Source organism: Schistocerca gregaria, chromosome 3 (genome assembly GCF_023897955.1).
Source record: "Schistocerca gregaria isolate iqSchGreg1 chromosome 3, iqSchGreg1.2, whole genome shotgun sequence".
NCBI lineage: Eukaryota > Metazoa > Arthropoda > Insecta > Orthoptera > Acrididae > Schistocerca > Schistocerca gregaria.
In genome coordinates, this window is record NC_064922.1 from 642,348,872 (window position 1) to 642,369,557 (window position 20,686).

General features: G+C 41.4%; 1 protein-coding gene across 1 annotated transcript; it reads left to right on the forward strand.

Moving 5' to 3' along the window:
• Positions 1–1,991: 1,991 nt before the first annotated feature.
• LOC126355542 (uncharacterized) lies at positions 1,992–14,035 on the forward strand. The gene is made up of 3 exons (XM_050005900.1): positions 1,992–3,327; positions 9,639–9,949; positions 13,958–14,035. Exons 1-3 carry the CDS (start codon positions 2,280–2,282, stop codon positions 14,033–14,035), a joined length of 1,437 nt encoding a protein of 478 aa, XP_049861857.1. The 5' UTR covers positions 1,992–2,279.
• The last annotated feature ends 6,651 nt before the right edge of the window (positions 14,036–20,686 follow it).

Below are 20,686 nucleotides of genomic sequence, written 5' to 3' on the forward strand. Positions count from 1 at the left end.
AAACAGCACAGGCAGATTTGTGTTTAAACCTGCACACTGCCATGATACATGCCGATTGCTGTTTAGGAAAATTTCTGTTGATTAAAGTTTCTTCCGACGCCAGGATTCGTACCAGTCACATCTGGACCCATCACCACCTCAGTAGAATGTGCTGGAGATAACGGGAGAGTACAAAGCGAAAATACATTGCACTTAAAGTCGCTTCTGGAAGGTAACAGTACACACTGATTAATCCTGGCCTACATAGACAATGAGTTTTCTGGAAACTAGAAATCTACTCTGTAGGAATCAGCATGGGTTTCGAAAAAGACGATCGTGTGAAACCCAGCTGGCGCTATTCCTCCACGAGACTCAGAGGGCCATAGTCACGGGTTCCGAGATAGATGCCGTGTTTCTTGACTTCCGCAAGGCGTTTGACACAGTTCCCCACAGTCGTTTAATGAACGAACTAAGAACATATGGACTATCAGACCAATTGTGTGATGGGATTGAAGAGTTCCTAGATAACAGAACGCATCATGTCATTCTCAATGGTGAGAAGTCTTCCGAAGTAAGAGTGATTTCAGGTGTGCCGTAGGGGACTGTCGTAGGACCGCTGCTATTCACAATATACATAAATGATCTTGTGGATAACATCGGAAGTTCACCGAGGCTTTTTGCTGATAATGCTGTGGTATATCGAGAGGTTGTAACAATGGAAAATTGTACTGAAATGCAGGAGGATCTGCAGCGAATTGACGCATGGTGCAGCGAATGGCAATAAAATCTCAATGTAGACAAGTGTAATGTACTGCGAATATACAGAAAGAAATATCCCATATCAATTAGCTACAATATAGCAGGTCAGCAACTGGAAGCAGTTGATTCCATAAATTATCTAGGAGTACGCATTAGGAGTGATTTAAAATGGAATGATCATATAAAGTTGATCGTCAGTAAGGCAGATGCCAGACTGAGATTCATTGGAAGAATCCTACGGAAATGCAACCCGAAAACAAGGAAATAGGTCACAGTACGCTTGTTTGCCCACTGCTTGAATACTGCTCAGATAGGGTTGATAGAAGAGAGAGAGAAGATCCAACGGAGAGCAGCGCGCTTCGTTACAGGATCATTTAGTAATCGCGAAAGCGTTACGGAGATGATAGATAAAGTCCAGTGGAAGACTCTGCAGGAGGGACGCTCAGTAGCTCGATACGGGCTTTTGTTGAAGTTTGGAGAACATACTTTCACCGAGGAGTCAAGCAGTATATTGCTCCCACCTACGTATATCTCGCGAAGAGACCATGAGGATAAAATCAGAGAGATTAGAGCCCACACAGAGGCATACCGACAATCCTTCTTTCCACGAACAATACGAGACTGGAATAGAAGGAAGAACCGATAGAGGTACTCAAGGTACTCACCGCCACACACCGACAGGTGACTCGCGGAGTATGGATGTAGATGTAGAACAGAACAACATAAAGAAATGGGCTTGGAGAATGGTTATTTGAGAATAGTAAAACACTTCCTAGATTTTTAAAAATGCTACTTTAGATTCTCTTGTGTTTATGGTCGTACATAGTTTCTGGAGAAAATAAACACGTCTCTGGATTTGAGAATATCTAAGTCCATCAAAAATTAAGCCAGGGATGCTGTCAACACTTACATTAACAGTATTTCCAGCAGAAGCGGATTCAGTACGTCACGTCGCCATAAAGGTCGGCCCATTTGTTGCTCTAGATCCTTTAGTAAGACAATGTGCGGTGTGGGAAGCGAGCTTTGCTATGACAACAACGCTAATTAGTGTCTTCCGGGCGCAGACGCTTCCTCCATTTTCCTGCGCGAGCCGTGTCGTGGGACCTGTCACGCTGGCATCCGCTGGGCTGAAACGAGCAACCATTTTCCTAGTCACGTTTTCACGCTCCAGATGCTCAAAAACGGTAAGACCGCGCAGATGTTATAAAGAGAAGCTCTCCCAAACAGAAACAGCATTAACCTGCTCTGCCGCATTGGAACGCTGTTGCTGACTTTGTATACATTCAGTAACTGACGAGCTGAGGTAGGTCGCTTATGTGCGGGCACTGGACTTGGACTGAAACCTTTCTCTGGTTTTGGCAGTACTATGAGGTGCTAGTGCTAAGAGGTTCATTTTATAGTGGACGATTCTGCAGAGAAAAGAGCAGCACATGGATGGTTCTGTTTCGCAGGATACCTACGAGTACATGTTAACTGCAGCATCAAGATTTATCAGATGTGTTTAACACTAATAATTACCTGTTTGCACCAATAGGCAGAGCATGGTCTGCAGAAAACATGGAAACTCTAAAGACACAAAAAACGCGAGCAGCGTAATAGGTATCTTGTGTGTCATGTTTCTCACAAATGGTGTAAAAGGTATAAATGTCCAACATATGGCTTCAGGACTGTCCGAAGAGAGCTGCACAGGTGTGGACCAGAATGTTTCTTCCAAGAAAGACGCCTTCATCAAGAAACTGGAAAGTCAGTGCCGGCAACAGCGAAGCACTTCTTTCCTATGCAGCAATATTCGCCTGCTCGTCGCCATAACAAGCAAAGAGTCTATCTGCTCAGATCTAATACGGAACCTGGAGCAGTTAAATCACCACAAAAACTTCGGTGGCGCTAGAAGTATAAAAGAGTTACCGCGAAGACCAGCAAGATCGATGAGGTACGAAGGTGAAAAAATAAAAGACCAGTTAAAGAATAACACAACTGGAACTGTTCGAAAGTTAGAGAATTATACAACACACATGATCGCCAGTAACAAGGAACTAGTACAGTTGGATAATTTAGTAGCGAAGGAAGTCAACATTGATGATTTATTACATAGCAAAAACCTGCTGCAGGGAAATGCACACAGTGGGTTAGAAAAGATCGCAAGGGAAAATGAAGTGGAATTTGAAGGAGCAGGTGACGGCGAAATAATAGATTCGACAGAAGAACAAAAGTTGGCTACAGATGAACGACGTTCTTTCGAAGTACGTGGGACGGAATACTTGCAAATTGGAAAGTATAATCTTGAGAAAGAGACACAAAATACTGATGGTAGAGAGAAAAATAATGTCGCCGGAAACTCACAGAACGCATCTTACAGCGTCGTGCGGCCCGTATCGAGAGGAAGTATACGTCAGCGAAATAGCTCTTCTGAGACAGGAAACGAGGTGCAATCGGGAAGCGCTTGGCGGCCGGAAGATTGGCAGGATCTTCTGGATGCGGCGTCGCGACGCCTGCTGCCCGGCTCGCTGCCTCGGGGTCTGCTCTCCTGGGCGGGTCGCCAGCTGCTGCAGTGGCTGGAGCGTCTCCTAGGAAACGCCGACGTCGTACAAGGTGAGACAAACTGCCAAGCTTTGCTTGGTTTTAGTAGTTTCATTCATCTGTGGATCAATTGTACAATTATATTGTACATGTCATGGTTCTTCGGTTTCAGAACAAAAGAACATTTAATTCATATAAAGAGTTACCTTTTTTACCGGATTTTCAGAAATAGGTTGTGCATATAACAGAAGACACATAGAAAAAAAAATTGGCCACCGAGTGCGAGTATGACTCGTGCGGTGGTGGTTCTGTTCAAACTTAATTATATGTATTTCATCCATTTTGGGAATCAAGAATTTTACTACTTTTGCCCATTTTCGAAATAGATACTGGCGAGATATCGGTCCTGGAAACTCCAAGATCCTACCAAAGTCTCTACACTGATTCCTCAAACTAGCCCGCACGTACAAAACGAAGCGAGCAGGGGACTTCAGTGCATATGGAGTGCATATGTGTATAACTAGAAGATTTAATATATCTTTTATTTACTTCTAAAATATAACTATAACTTGCACTTTACTTTTTCAGTAACATTCGTCTATTATTCTTTTGACGAATGATAAATGCAATGTATATTCTAATGTCATAAACATATTTTTATGTGATACAGTTACAGTTTAACAATACTTAGATTTTTTATTATAAAATCTTGCTTCTTGCCAAATTTCACCACTCTGTGTCAACGGGGAAGTACTCTGTGAGTTCTGATGAGTGGGTTTGCGAGTTGAAAAATATGTAACATAAATGGGCGAATCTTTTCATTGAACTGACTTAGAAACTTGACAGTTTTACACAGCCAAGGGAACATAGGCCTCAGTAAGTCACATAAATTTGAAATCTATGTGCGAATCTCTTCCACAGGAAAAGAGACAATAACAGACGGATAGACAGACAGTTGTATAAAAACTGGTGAAGAAACTATTCGTGTGATATAATTACAAAAGAACAATTCTTGGGTTTTTTCATTAGTGTGAAACGGAGCGTCTTTGCATATTTCGTGAGTCTAGAATAACAGGAAGTGTCCTATAGGTTATGATGAAGGAGTTTTTGATGAGCAAAGTACGTAACATAAATGAGCATGTCTCTTGATTGTATTGACTAAGAAGCTTAAAATTCTTACACCGCTAAGGGCCCAAAGACTTCAGTATGTGACATATTTAAACTTGAAAAGCCATTCTGTTCAAGAGAAACACGGGTAGTAATAGGCGGACAGACAAATACACAGAAGGATAAAAAAATGACAGATATTTTCTTGTATTATGTAATTACATACTAACAATTTTCGGATTTTTTCCTTTACTTGTACTGTAAAAGTGATGCGAAGGAAACAGACAGGCCGGGTACGTCAGGAAAGAAGGTAGAGCGTGTGTAGAATCACCCGATTACTCGTCAGGAGCTCTGAAAAGTGGACAACAAGTGGAAGCAAAGAATGGAGATACCTCAGTTAATTGTCTGAGACGTTCTACGCTAACTTCTGCGCGTAAAATCATCCCGGTTGTTGTTGTTACATACGCTAACTACTCTGCACAAAGAGCTTCGTTCTAATTTTTGCACTAACTTGCAGCGGCTACTACAGGAGATAGATGTTAGTTTTCAGCCACATTAATGTGTATAATAGATGAATCGTCATAATGTGTGAGTTTGTGGAATAGAACATCGACAAGAGATGCTGAAACATATTCGTGTTTCACTTATACGTAAAGTCTTTTGTACTATGTCATCTTCAAAAGAATATGGACGACTTTTCTTTACGGAGAATGCTATGACTGATTTAGAGTACCTGGACATGCTGCAGTAATGGCTCACTCCACAGGTTTTAGTCAGTATGGCATGCAGCTTGAACTAAGTCGAAATACATTTTATAAGAAGTCATTTCCAGTAGGTGCAATGAAATCTTTGTTTACTGGTATTGGGAGATTTCTGCACAAGTTTTCCTGTTTGGGCTTACAATGCCATTTCCATTTTCATGCCCATTTGTGAGTGTTGTGAATACTGGCTCTCATTTGCGTCTCACTTATGGTCAGTAACGTTATTTTTATAAATTACATTTTAATGACTTATATTTCATGTTTGCAATCATTTTATATAAGACAAATTTAAAGTTGGCATTTCGCACTACCAGTTTTCAGAAAGCACGAATTCGATCAGCAAACCCCAAAAACCCGGAATTTTCGAACCCAGGAGTCCACAAAATTTCTTGTGAAAACTGCACGATATTCTACATCGGGCAAAGGGGAAGATACTTCAACATTAGAGTCAAAGAACATACCAGAGCTTATGAAAGCAATCAATAAGAACACACTGAAATCAATGAACAACTTTTACACTAAATATTTAAGGAAGACGTACGTTGTTTTGGAAGAATTAGAAATGTATACACACTCGAAAATGTTCCCGAACGGCTACCTCTGTGAACAAATTGGCCTAAAATACAAGCTCCATATAGGAATTATTATTGAAAATTTCGACCACGAGAAACGATAAACATAGGAAATCACCGATAAATATACACAAAAATTTTAAACTATATAATTTCAATGCAACAAATACACCATTCCCGACTACCAAGGAAGAAAAATCCGGAAACATATAGCGTCTAAGAAACACACCTATCACAAAAAATTTCGTACTGTATTATAAAAACTACGTGTTTATAATAATATAATTCCATACCAGACAGCTCACAGTTGGCCCCTGAATGTCGTATGTCGACAATGGCACTTAGAGTAAGGAAAAATGTAATTTTTAAAAATAGCTTTATTGGTCATAAGTAAAACTGAAATAAGGTCTTCTATTCACGACACCCACAGGTGCCCTTGAAAAGTCACTATAGGCTGGAACAGCAAGTTTGTTGTGCAAAAATCTCCAACCACAAGCAAATAAAGATTACATTCGAGCTACTGGAACTGACTGCTTATAAAAGCCTGTGTCAGAAGTACAGAGAGACCGTGGGGATTATATTTTGCGACATGGTGGGGTTCCAGGTGCTGCACCAGACTTTCTTTCAACATTCTTGATTACCTCAGTGCCAAACTGTGTCTGCGTTCGATGGACATGTTTCCCATCATGACTCCCTTCTTCTTCTGTGTCCCCTATGGTCACCTCACTTAACTCCATGTGATTTCTTCTTATGAAATTACGTCAAAGATCGTTGTTCCTACCTCCACAGTCACTTCATTCGTAGTAGTTACAAAAAAACATTAATTGACGCGAACGTTTATATCAACCACGACCTGTTGGCAAAAGTTTGACTAAGTTTGCGTCACAAATGGTAAACGTATAGACCACCTGTTATGTGAGTTGAAAATCCACTGAAATCTGCCTATTTTCGGAATGTCTTTTGCAGTTTTCGTGGGCTCCTCGTCTCAAACTCCATAGGTAAAACCCAGCTACAGGTCCAGTTTGACAAGCATGTAACAGCTAGTTGGCCACGTCCTTACAGCATTTGCCTGAATTTTAGGGAAAGCATGAAAAACTTAAATAAAGATGGCTGGATAGGATGCTAGAGCCTCCATCCTTCTAAATGCAAGCAACGTTGTTAGAAACAGCAAATCATAATTCGGTTTGTCCCTAATGTACAATACTGTCATTTTTACACATTCTTGTAAAAAAGGCATGTCATAACGTAAAAAGCTAATGCTAGACTGTTCATTCGTCTCTCGTCACACTCTACACCTCTACACACATTAGTTCATGACCTATAAAGCTGACGCTACGCTGTTCAGTCACTTACCAACACCAAGCACTATGCTAATATTTTTCGCGGAAAATGTATTTCCCGATAAGTGGCAGTAAGTACTTACAAAGCAAGTGATTAATTCATTAAAGAATTTAATAAATTGTACCTTATATGATCTCTGTTACCTGAGCGTTCACCGAAGGAGAATTAAAACCAGCCAAATATCCACATGTTATTCCAGAAGTACGAAAAATTCGTATTTAAGGAAACAAAAAAAATTGTTCAAATAGCTCTGAGCACTATGGGACTTAACATCTGTGGTCATCAGTCCCCTAGAACTTAGAACTACGTAAACCTAACTAAGGCAGGATTCGAACCTGCGACCGTATCAGTCACGCAAGGAAACAGAGACATAAATTTTGTAAATACGTCATTGTTAGAAGTACACTTTTTATTCACGTCCTCTAAAAATAAGATATGTCATTTGTTCCTAAAAAAGCTACCAACTCTCGTTATGGATCGGGTGTAATCGAAAAGGCTGAAAAACTACGCAAGTGAAATCGTTCAAACCCGGAGACTGAGTTTACACTTTCATGTAACTGCTGTAATTGTCAGAGACTTATGTCTTTCGGCTGTGTCACATTAAGTCAAATCACTCAAACCAGAAAAGTGATTGAAAACATTCATACACCTAACGTGGCCACAGAGACTAGTATTTCATTCTATTGTTCTAGTCAACTGAAAGGACCAACTGAATGGAAAGCAGTTGACTGACCAATGGAACGTTAACACCAGCCGTTACTAGGAACGCATGCACTTTATGAGTAAGCGAACAGTTGAACTCACAAGATCACAGTTTTCAGTAGCTAAGTTCGTTCGTATCAATGACTAAACGTCCAAAATACGGGAATTAGCTCCCAAATCAAATTCCAAGTGTTATTAAGGGTACAACTTAGGTCTAAAATTATCGTAAGATATGGGTCTGAAGTACAATTTGAGGAAGAACACCATATACCTGTGACAAATGGGGTTCAGCTTTAGCCTTGACCTGTCGTGTGAGATCCTCTACAGGTCTTCAGGGACAGTAATTTAACTGTCACGACAATCAGTTCGTTAGCCTAATAGAATATTTTCCGAGGCATGTCAGAGATCTTTGACATATAATGATGAACGCGGCGTTGAGCCATTATTTCCAAATACTTTCTAGTCCTTGTAGACACGAACTTAACAGCTTATTACTAATGTTACAATGATACCCAGTACGAACTATACTATCATCTTATGAAAGGCCATAAAAGCGGAGCTGGGTTAGCGTGACTGCGAAGGTCGTCCAATATGTGAGTTTCCTTATTTTATTTATCTGCAAATATACTGTGCCCGTAACATCTGAGGGCAGGTGAGTTCGACTGGTATGTCTTGACAAGGTTCACACCGGCTTACAACGCATACCGCAGGAGCTAGCCAGTATGCTATCAGTTAGCATGGAGTTACCGCGACGAATTTGTCCGCTTTTTGGATCGGAACAGCTACATGCTCTTGATATCCATTGGGATTTATCCTGCGTCTATGGGGAATACTGTATCAGTATTCAAACAGGGATGAGACGTGGATTCATCATTCGTCTCCTGAGACAAGACGTGCGAGCATAGTGTGGAAGAATCCTGGCGAAAATGCACCAAAAAAGCCAAGGTCACACATTCAGCAGGGATAGTTATGGTAACCATCCTTTGAGGCTGTCAGAGGGTGTCACTCATTCACGACCTGCTTCGCAACACCACAATGAATGCAGAGAGATACTATAATGTCTTGAGGAATCCGCGAACTGCCATTAAAAGAAAACGTCTTGGACTTCTACTTCGCAAGTTTCTCTTCCTTGTTGGAGCTTCTCGTCTTCGTGCAGCTCAAATGACTAAGGCAGTGCTTGGAATATTAAACTGGAAGTCTTTGCGCATCCTTCATATTCATCATAATCATCCTATCTCCCCCCATGTTCCACCAACACAAAAGTCGTCTTGTAGGTAAACACTTCAACACCTACAATAAAACGACATCAACAATGAACAGCTGGTTACGACCATAGGACCCGACCTGATACCACATTAGTTTGATATATATAGTGTTACGTTATCAAAAATGGTTGGACAAATATGGCGGCTACGTAGAAAAGGAACTGAAGCATTTTACAATGTCAATAACATTATTTCAACATGACGTGATTATTAGTCCTGTCAATGCTCATAGAAAAACTTGAATTTGCTATACGTGTATATACAGTCTTAACATGGTTTGCATGCTATTACAGAATAGATTCAGGTAATCCGAAACCTGACATCGATTAGATAAAAAAAAACGAGTCTTGCAACTTTGTCTGTTTTCTACATCAAGCTGGTTAACACAGATTGCTGTTCCCATATGAAGCTAGCATCTACGAATGCAGAATAAATTGTGTGTAATGTTTTTTTTGTTTTTTTATCAAATATGGAACTTACTTACTGGACGCCCCTCGTACGTGTAGGAGCAGTCAACAATGCGTCACTCCTTATAGATTAGAAAGCTTTTAAAAAGGGCCATGCTTTTGCCGGTTTGTGATCATGTTTCTTTCCCCTATGAGTAATAAATGAGTGTTTGTACTGGTTTGTTGCAGGACGAGGCAAAAAGAAGGGCTCGGAGATGTTGATGATGTTGCTGGTGGGAGCCATGAAGAGTACCGGCATCATGACAGCGACTTATGGGATCACCAAGTTGTTAGCATGGAAGGCCCTCGCGATCGGCACTGCAGCTCTTACGCTCGTAGGAACCATCGCCTTCAAGAAGGGTCTGGGTGGCGGAGGTGGTGACAGTAAGGAGGTGTACATATATGCCGGCAAGACTGGAGGCGGAGGAGGGTGGCCAAGTGCTGCTCCGTGGCCTGGTGGGGGCTGGGAGCCCAGTGGTGGTGGGGGTTGGAAAGGTGCCGTAGGTGGGGGATGGCCAGCGTGGAAAGGCGGCGGGGGCGGCGGCGGTGGTTGGAAAGGAGGCTGGGCCAGCAGTGGGGGCGGCGGTGGTGGCGGTGGATGGGGGGCGAGCGGCGGCGGCGGCGGCTGGAATGACGACCGCAGTTGGAACGACGCAGCAGAATCGCGAACGGAACGCAAGAAGAAGTTATCAGGGCCGACTCTGGCCGACATCATCGGATCCGGTGCCAAGCAGTGGCCGAAAAGTGGGAAGTCGTCCAACACTGCTACCTCGGACCTGCTTGTCGACGATGTTTACGACTGAGATGTTCTCCTTGTATTCTTCAGAGGTATTATTTACCGTTGGAAGAGTACTGAAGTTTACTTCCTTATAGGAAGCAACCTGTTACTTGCCAGACTGAAATTTACATGCAGCTCTAAACAAGAGGTGCCTGCAAAATTAGAACTACTTCTCAAATCCTGAATACAGCTGTAGTATCTTAATTATATCCAGATGAATCTTTCGGTATTTTCTGAACTGTAGAAGGGATGTAATAATGCAGGGCACCGGCGGACAGTTTCACCTGCGCAGTTTACAGAATCCTGGAAATTGATGCTTAGAAAAAATTCCCAACCAACCAGGAGCCTGAAACATAATATTATCTCAGCAAACCGTTGACACGTACCATATCTTCTACCATTAAAAAGCTGATGAAACGTCGACTGAAATCCCAGCAGTATCTGAGTATCAAGCACAGGAGAAGATTGAGCCCCTGCTAGGGACTGTCTGTGACAATATTCGAGCAACACCACAGTTTGCTCGAAATTCGTTGTGATAACATGGACCCACTTTATACTTGAAATGGCGGGGAGCGTGGGAACAGATGTTTGTAGGTGCTGGTGGTTTTATTAGACAAATTTCTAATCATCGCCTATTAATAAAAGATATATTTCAAATGTTATACATAAGTATAGGAGCGACTTCATCCTGGATTGTCACAACAGTGAGTGACTTCATCCTGGATTATGGCAACAGTGATCGACTTCATCCTGGATTATCACAACAGTAAAATTTATCACAATTGGCCGTAGGATAAGAAATGTTGATGACACAACTTCAGCTCAAAGTAGACTATACTTAATGACACTTAACTGTAAGGAAATGAATATGTGGCCTTGCAACTGGTAGCAAAAGATGTGTCATTTTCACACCCATTGCACACTGCATAGAAAACGCAACACAACTCAGATATGCAGACCATTAAGGCACAATGATTCACCAGAGGTGTTGACAAAACAGAATGCAAATGACCAATATGAAAACAGACTGTCATGGCAATTTTATTTAAATTTACAGTTACTGCAACTTTGCACCTGTGAAGCTTTCTGCTTGTGGATCGTCAAAGGCATTTACAATTTATAAGAAAATACATCTTCTTTGAAGTAAATGTTTACTTGTAAACTATACAGAATATAAACATTCATAACTCCTGTAAATCAGTTGTCTTAATCTTAGAATAAACTTTACAGAACCAAGTGGTGAGACATGTAGAGACAAAAAAATTCTTTGAAATAAATAACCAACACAGAGCTCTGCAAAAGAACAGACGTGAAATGTACAGTACATCAGTTAGCCATTGGCACAACTGGCGCACTAAACCTTACAGAATTGGACGACAGAATCTCAGACTAATAGCTTCACATATCTGGAACCATCTAATAGATAACCCCAGAGCTGCCAGCTAAATAAATATTTAATACTATTGGAATGACCGGAATATTCGCAATTTAGCCTCTCAATAAAACGTTAGTGTCGTTAATAGCATGTGACATAGATGAATACAGGTACGGGTAGACAAATTATAAACGAAGCTAAGCATTAAATTTAACTTTCAGGAGCAAACGAGAAGGAAGTTTAACAAGCACTAATACATACTTTAACAAAACACTAGCTCAGGTATACCAGGCAACAATAGCACAACTCAAAGAACTATAGAAACATGTCACTCAAGACCACAGAAAGAGACAGAACGCCGTTGGGGCCACGATTGAGGAAGAAAACATATGGTCCCACACGAGATTACCCTTCTGTCCCCGCAGTTGAGCACAACGCTAACGTCCCCCGGGCGCCGTACTCCAGACACACACAGCAGAGAGAAAATCTATATCGACAGCTTATGTCAATTGATGGTGAATCCACGGAGTCCATTTGTGTGTCATATTCTGTCCACGACGTCATCATCATGACAGGCCTAGTCCCTGTTCCCAATTCCTGTTACTCCACAACTTCCATTTGGAACACGTCCCCCTTGCATAACACTGAGAAGTGGCAGGCAAACAAACAAACTGGACTTTATGTGCACAGCTCAAAACTGTGTTCATTAATAGTCACTGCCGCAACCATGACACACAGGTCGGCCGCTACCCATGGCCTGGACCAGGCGCTGCTGCAACACATCCACCTCGGTCACAGGTAAGAAGCCGAACAAGCCACACGCGGCAAAGCTCTCTGATATCGATAACAGAGATTCACTGGCACTGTCTCAAAACTAATGTTGCAAAAGTGCCGTTTATGCAGACTAATGAGGTTATTAAAAACAGTTTCTCCGTTAATTTTTAACAACACCGACGGACCACTGGTACATTTGAAATTATTCAGTTTTCATCTACAGTTTTTAGTTCAGTCGCTTTCGGAAAGGGCATTCTATTTCGAATGGACCCATTTACTTTTCTCCATCATCCCTGAATCTTTGTATCAACATCGCCCTGTATAAGCTCATACTTTAAATCTCTGAAATCTTGCAGAATATGTTATAGTACGCAGTATAGTGTCGTGTGTAGTACTGAATGCAAATAACGGCGGATAGAATTTCCAAACGATACCTGCCAATAAGATAAATATAGTTCTAACTGAGGAATATCTAAGAAAACAGTTTTTAAAAAATAACATCTGTAATTTGCATTTTTACATCACCGTTAAGTTCAATGAAGGTTTACGTTATAAGGAAAAAGGTGAAATACTTCTATTGCTCCTCTACATTACTGTCAGCTTCTGGAGGGCCCACCATTGGCTTGTACGCATCACTGCTGCTCAATCGGCTCTCATCAAGGTTGGGAGTGGGAATGTACTGTGGATCGTTATGAACGGTGTTCAAAGTCAAATTTGGAAACAAAGTTTTTTATTATCACAAGTGGCGAAGACCAGAGAAAATGATGATCAACGCCTACCGCTTCTCGGCCCTAGATATTGATCGAAAATGATGGTAAATATTTCATCGACTCCATGAAATGAAGGCTGCTGAGATAAGCCTCGTTATTATGTGACCGTGTGTTTACGTGCAGTGAGCATCAAATTTCACAGGTATCTGTGGTATTTTTATTATCTGTGTTGCTGCAAAGAATATTGGAATAATTATCTCGGCGGCATAGGTTAACATTATTGAATTAGTTGTTTCTTTTTGTTGCTCTAGCGTCAAGGAGAGATATTTTATTTTTCATTCGTTTCAGCATCAACCAAAGATCAGTTTCATTTTACTAGATGCTAGTCTCTCAGTACTTTTCAACACTGGCATTCGTTAATTTATTATCAACAATCTTTATACATTCTGCTATTAAATAGCGTTTCTGGCTTTTCTTTGTCTTTTAATATTTTCAAAACTTGTAATGTTTGTATAGGTTATATCTTTCTATTTAATAATGGAACAATTTTATTGACAACTTCATATTAGTAATTTTGACACTAACAACTGTTTTTGTGTCCCTTATAATCCTTCTGCATTCTATTCATCCTTAAACTTACTCGCAGTATTATCTGAAGTTATAAACAGCTATTGAATAAATGTATACAACACTATATATTTAACAGTTTTATTCCACTCCCCCTTATTATCAGTAAAGTCGGTTTCGACGATCGGCTTGCTTTTAATGTGTTATTCAAAATTTTACAACACAGATCGGTAAGTTGCAGTTGTCACTGAGAATGTTCCACAACATCATATGACTTAAACAGCGCTGGTGGACCACCTTGCAGGTGCTGATATTAGGAAACCCTTTTATTTCCATCTTCAACCAGGTGTTCCTCCCTTACGAGTTGAACGCATTTGGTTAGCACGCTGGACTCGCATTCGGGAGGACGACGGTTCAATCCCGCGTCCGGCCATCCTGATTTAGGTTTTCCATGATTTACCTAAATCACTTCAGGCAAATGCCGTGGTGGTTCCTTTGAAAGGGCACGGCCGACTTCTTCCCCAACAATCCCTAATCAGATTGGGCTGATGACCTTATTGTTTCGTACCCTTCCCCAAAATCAACCAAACTCTCACGAATCGTTTTCTACAGTTTATCCCCAATGAGAAAAATCTGTGTTTATAGACTTGAATATAACAGAATAGGAAAATATACTCTAAGAAAACAAGACCCGCAACTTAGGAATTATCTGAATGGGCAAGATATCTGTAGATGTAATGTACATGAACAGACAAACAAACCGTTACGCCATCAGAAAAGTTGGATGATTTATTGAACAGAAAGAGCTTCACAAACTGAGCATGTGGTAGATTTGTTAGAGGAGGAACGTTAGCTCCTCAATTTATTTATTTATTTACACGTCAAGTTCCGTAGGACCAAATTGAGGAGTAAATCTCCAAGCACATGAACTTACAACATAAAAGTAATAATAGCTCGATGGACATCGTGTTCCTAATGATTTCAGTGGGGTGGCGTCTGGTGAACTTGCTGGCTAAAATAGGGTGTCGAAATTACGAAGACAAGCAGTACAAACTCCTGTTGCTTGCGGACCAGAATTATCTTGTTGAAATGTAAGCCCAGGATGGCTTAGCATGAAGGGCAACAAAACGGGGCGTATAGTATCTTTGACGTACCACTGTTATGTAAGGGCCGTGGATGACAACCAAAGACAGCCAGCTGGAATCGCAGGGATATCAAAGTGTTAAGAAATTTCGTGGGAGTTTAAAACTGTGTGTCGGACAGAGACTCGAACTCGGAACCTTTGCTTTTCGCGGGTAGGTGCTCTACCAACTGAGCTACCAAAGCATGACTCACGCCCCGTCCTTACAGTTTTAATTCCACCTGTACCTCATCTCCAACCTTCAAAACTTCACAGAATCTCTCTTGCGAAACTTGCAGAACTAGTACTGCTGGTATAAGGGAAATTACGCAGCCCTGGTAGCTTGGGTAGCTCAGTTGGTAGAGCACTTGCCCGCTAAAGGCAAAGGTACCGAGTTTGAGTCTCGGTCCGGCACACACTTTTAATCTGCCAGGAAGTTTCATATCAGCTTACGCTCAGCAGCAGAGTGAAAATTTCATTCTGGAAACATCCCCCAGGCTGTGGCAAAGCCATGTCTCTGTAACATCCTTTCTCCAGGAGTGCTAGTTCTGCGAGTTTCGCAGTGGAGCTTCTGTAAAGTTTGGAAGGTAGGAGACGAGGTACTGGCGGAACTTAAGCTACTGGCGGAACTAAAGCTAGGAGCCTTCTTGGGTAGCCAAGTTCGTAGAACACTTGTCACGAAAGCAAAGGACACGAGTTCGAGTCTCGTCCAGCACACAGTTTTAATCCGTCAGGGAGTGTCATATCAGCGCATACTCCACTACAGAGTAAAAGTTTCATTCTGGAGATATACTTTCTGTATTCATTACACAGTCTAACTACACAACGAGAGAGAACAGCTAGTTTGGACATGAGCAGCTTTTAGTGTTTAATTACTGTAAATTACTGACATAGTAAAGATCTTTAAATATTTATAACGGAGCTGATCACTACATGTTTTCTTATGGTGCGTTTACTTCTTTGCACTAAATAAATCATAACTGAAACATGGGGTCTCTAAGTATGTTATGATCTGAACATTTGTATCAGCTACTTTTGTGGCCAGTTATCCTTTAAATAACGCAGAAGCTATTAGAATGCATGGTGCACTTCATAAGTAGTTTTACTGTAATGGTGGTTGTAATACTGCCTCAGTACTTAGCACGGGGAGGGGGACAGAAACTATTCTATTAGTTGGATAAGACCGAAACAGCAATGACCTTTAACTTATAATTATGATCCCGGTCTTATTCAGTTACTTTTAACACTGAATATCGATTTTAGTAGGAACAGAACTAAAGTAATTAGTTCTTTACTTCTGCAACTACTAAGTCTTTTGCTCTTCACTTATGACTAAGGAACGATTCAAGGTTATCAATACTACATTGAACTAAAAACAATTATTACTTGCAAATGAAGCAAATAATTGGTCCTTGTAAGTGAATACAAATCTGAACAATAACTTGTGATGAAGGTGGTAGCGGTGGGGATCTTCTGCGCCTAAAGCAAAGCCGCCAAAGGTAACCACCATGTATAAAGGCTCCGAAAATTATCTTCTTGCTCTCGGATTTTATGATAAATGTCATGAATGATTATCCAGGTATCTTCCAATTCCGGGTCTTCATACTCATATTGCTGCTTCCCTTGCCTCCTTCGACACATAAGACATAAAGAGTTTGCAACCTAGCTACCAACTGACTATGTCACAACCACTCCATAAGGTTCCACGCCAAAACGACCTTTTCTATTGCCGCCCTGCGGGTTTCCTAGGAGAGGAACATACGTCTAGGTTTTACGTAAGTACAAATCTGTGGGGTCTATGTAAGAACCAGTTCTACAAATACTGTGTTAAAATAACAGCATTGAAGTAGAACATAGATGTGAAATTTACATTCAGCATTGAATAACAGTGAGATAAATTAATGGGAAACATGAGTAAACTTTTAAGGAGGTGCTTAACCAAACAACATGGTGAGACAAATGTCACATTGAGCATTAAAAAAAATTAATAACATGAAATAGGTGTAGCTGATATTGCACAAACGTATTATAGACTGAACGTTACAAACTTAAAATGCATACAACTTTCATATGTAATTTTTTTTCACTGCTACATTTACATTAATAATGGTGGCAGGAAATGAGAACAAAACGGTGGTATCTCTCCGCGGTCCCCTCTGTACGGCGCGATGTGGCGTGGCGTGGCGTGACAATGGTCCGCTCCCAGCGAACTGCACACGGTCCTGTTGTGCTTATCCCCACTCCTTCAACGTGAAACATAAGAAATAAGCATTTTATAACTACACTGGTGCCCAATAAAGCAACAAAACGGAAGTTTTGCAAGGTTATGTTTCTCTTGCCACAAAACATTATAAACAGATGATAGTAAAGAAGAAGCAATGTAAAGACGTCAGAGCGTAAACAACTGCAACATGCATACCGGTAGACAAAAATGTTCTTCCGTTTCTCCCCAACTAACGGATTTGCATATAAATTCCGCCAACTGGTTACCGTGCTCCGTATGGAGTGTCGTATGGAGTGTGACCATCTCTAGCAGCATTATAGACCTGACAACGACAGGGCATGCTGTGAATGATGTCATCAATGTCATGTTGAGGCAATAACGCCCATTCTTCCTACAGAGCTGCTCACAAGTCTTGAGAGTGGTAGGTGGATGCTGATGTGATGCAGCCCGTCCCCCTATTGCATCCCCGACATGCTCTATGGGATTCAAATCGGGAGAGTGAGCAGGCCGCTCCATGCTCGCATTATCTTTCGTTTCCAAGGAAACACCAACCACCCGTGGTGTATGAGGTAGAGCATTATCGTTCGTCAGTACGAAGTCTGGACCCATAGCATCTCGCAACAACCGCACAAGAGATCCCAAGACTTCGTCACAATACCTGACAGTAGTTAAACCTTAGCTATTCACCTGCAGACTTTCATGAAGAGGTGTTCGAGGGGTCAACATAATATCTGCCCTCTCCATTAGGGATCCTCCTCGATATCGGTCTATTTCCACAATGTTTGGGTCTCTAAATCATATTCCACGTTTCCTCCAGATGCGAATCCGTCGAGAATGACTCTCCAGACCAAATCTGGACTCTTCTGAAGAAGGAACACTTGCCCGCTATTCGACCGTCCAGACGGTATGTTGACGACTCCACGCTAGACGTTCGCTTCCGTGAAGACGCTCAGAGGTACACGTATAACAGGTCTCCGACAATAAAGGCCACTCTGCCGAAGCCTTCTGTACACCATTTGCCTCGATGTAATGCGTCCAGTGGATGCTGCGAGGTCAGATGTCAGTTGCCGTGCAGCACAGAGGAGGTACATTCGTGCTCATACAGCCAAATAACGGTCCTCTCTTTCTGATGTCGCACATGTTCGGCCCTGCCCTGGACTTCGGATACGTTTCGGTCTATATAAACTGCCATCATATCGATTTACATTAAACTATCGGGCGACATCGGTTTGCGTCTGTCCAGCTTCCATTCCTCCTACGGTCCTCCACTGCAGAGAGTCTGGTAGGCGTCTTCTCTGTGCCATACTGCACCATCTGGACTGTCTACACAGCGTTTGTGGATGTGAGACTATTCAGGAAGCACTACCCCGTTTGTTAGGTGTACTGACGTCATCGATGACGTAGTTGTCTGTTGACTGGAATGACATATTCTTTCCAAAACACGATCGTGCGGAGATCTGGTTGACAGTTTGTATGATTATGTCTTGAATTAGACACAGGACTGGGAAGTATCGGTTTGTTGATTTAATTTTGAACACAAGTGTATTTCCAAATCACTAATGAGTAAAAACTCGTTAATTACTTTTAAAAATAAATATTTATCTTACGTCGTTCAGGCAGTCTACTGCTGTGGAGACGTCTGGTTACATTTTCCATCGCTTACTAGTTTTAAAAGTGAAAACGTGAAACACTTACTGTGAAGAAATAGCCGAAACAGTCGGGTAATTACCATGTAAATAGTCGATGATCACCCAGATGACGAAGTCGGTCGGTGAATGTGTCGGTGTTGTTTGCTGTAACACCTGTAGCTGATTTTCAGCTTACTCCTTCTATGTAGACATTTGTTTATATTTGGATTCGGAGAAACGAATTTAAGGGCCCTCTGACTTCGGAATATGTATTTTTCTACTGCCTCAGGAGTACGACAGTTGCTTTTGGGTCCCTTATGTTTATGCTTCTTTCCATCTTTTCAGATTACACCGGAGGGCCTTTACTTGACCCCTAACGTGACTAGTGGATGTCGTTGATAGTTTGCGGTAAGGAATTATGCATGCATGTATCTCATTCAAATGTAGCAAAATGCAGTCAATTTGATAAAAGTTCAGATGTCAGAAAGATTTGGATGAAACCAAATCTGCATATTTATCGCACGTGATAAACGTTAATATTAATAATGTAAACATAGTAGGCAGCGGCAGCGTTAGAGAAAGAGCCAAGGAGACAGTGGTGATAAGAGTGAAAGGGAGAGACATAGTGGCAGTGGAATATAGTTGACAGTGAAAAAACACTGCTAGGAAAAGAGTGAAGAAGATAGTGCCAGAAGCGAGGAATAAAGAGTTGGACAAAGTGGAAATGTTTGAGAGCATTTGATAATGAGAGGCAGAATTTATGACACTGATAATGAGGCAAAGAAAACTTGTGACATTGACAAGAGACAGCAGCAGTTTGAAGGAATGAATGAGATGAAGCAGTAAGAGAGAAGAAGACGGTGACAGTGGGAGGAGATTGTGGTGGCGGGACAGAACGAAGGAGACTGTGGCTCTAAGGCAGAGGACAGTGTCTGAAGAACACAAAGAGATAGTGATAATGAATTGGGATGGATGAGTGAGTGAGAATGGGCATGTGGGGGTGGATAGATATGAGCGTATTACAGTGATGGGCTAATGGGTGTGAGCGACTTACAGTCAAGGGAGTCTGTGGGAGCGAGAGGTGAGTTGTATGTTAAAAAAGAGCGCGAATATATTCGCATGTTAAAATATTTAGGAACTTTTTTTGAAGGTGCTGAGACACGTAGAATGGGGCTGATAGTACCGCAATTTTCAGTTTGGTTCTTTTAGTAAATAGGACCATATTCGGCTTCTTTGCGCTCCGATAGGAGCATTTTTCTTCTGACTATAAAATAAATAAGTTGTGTAAAGGGAGACGATAGTCTAATAATCATGGAGCATTGGAGTGCAATGCGGGTCAACAAATAGCAGACAGAGTTGCCTCAGAATATGAGCTTCGTAGTAAAAATGAGAGAGGAGAAAGATTTCTGCAGCAAATTTCAGCTCATAACAGGGAATACACTCTCCAAAAATAAGGAAAAAGTATACTTGGATAAGATCCGGAGGCACGAGAATATTCCAGGTGAAATACGTCATGGTCAGAAAACGAAACCAAAAAATTGACTGCAAGACGTACCTAGGACTATATATACATGGAAAGAGATGTGCTAGGGAATGATGCGATGCATTTGTAGTTCTCTAAGGATGTAGATAAAGCTATAACGTATAACGCAGCTAACAGTACAGTTGAAGAGAAATGGTCGTCTCTAGATGGGGCACTCACAGAAGTGTGGCAAACAGTTGCAGGTACAAGAAAGTAGCTGTAAGGAAACCATAGGTAACAGAAGGAGTACCTCATTTTATCAACAGGAGGAGGAAGTACAAAAATTATCCGATATATATATGAACAGCGTAAGGCCGTGAGAAATAACTGCACGGAGAATGCGAAGATATCGAAAAGAAAGTGATAATCATAAGGAATGATTCAGCATATGAAACGGTCATGACAACATTTGGTACAATTGAAAGCAGGGGCGTCAAAGTCAAACGCAGAGGAACAGGTAAAAGAGAAGTACACTGATGGCTTTTACGAGGGAGAGAACCTTACCTTCGTGGTAGAAGAAGAAATGGGAGTCGGTATGG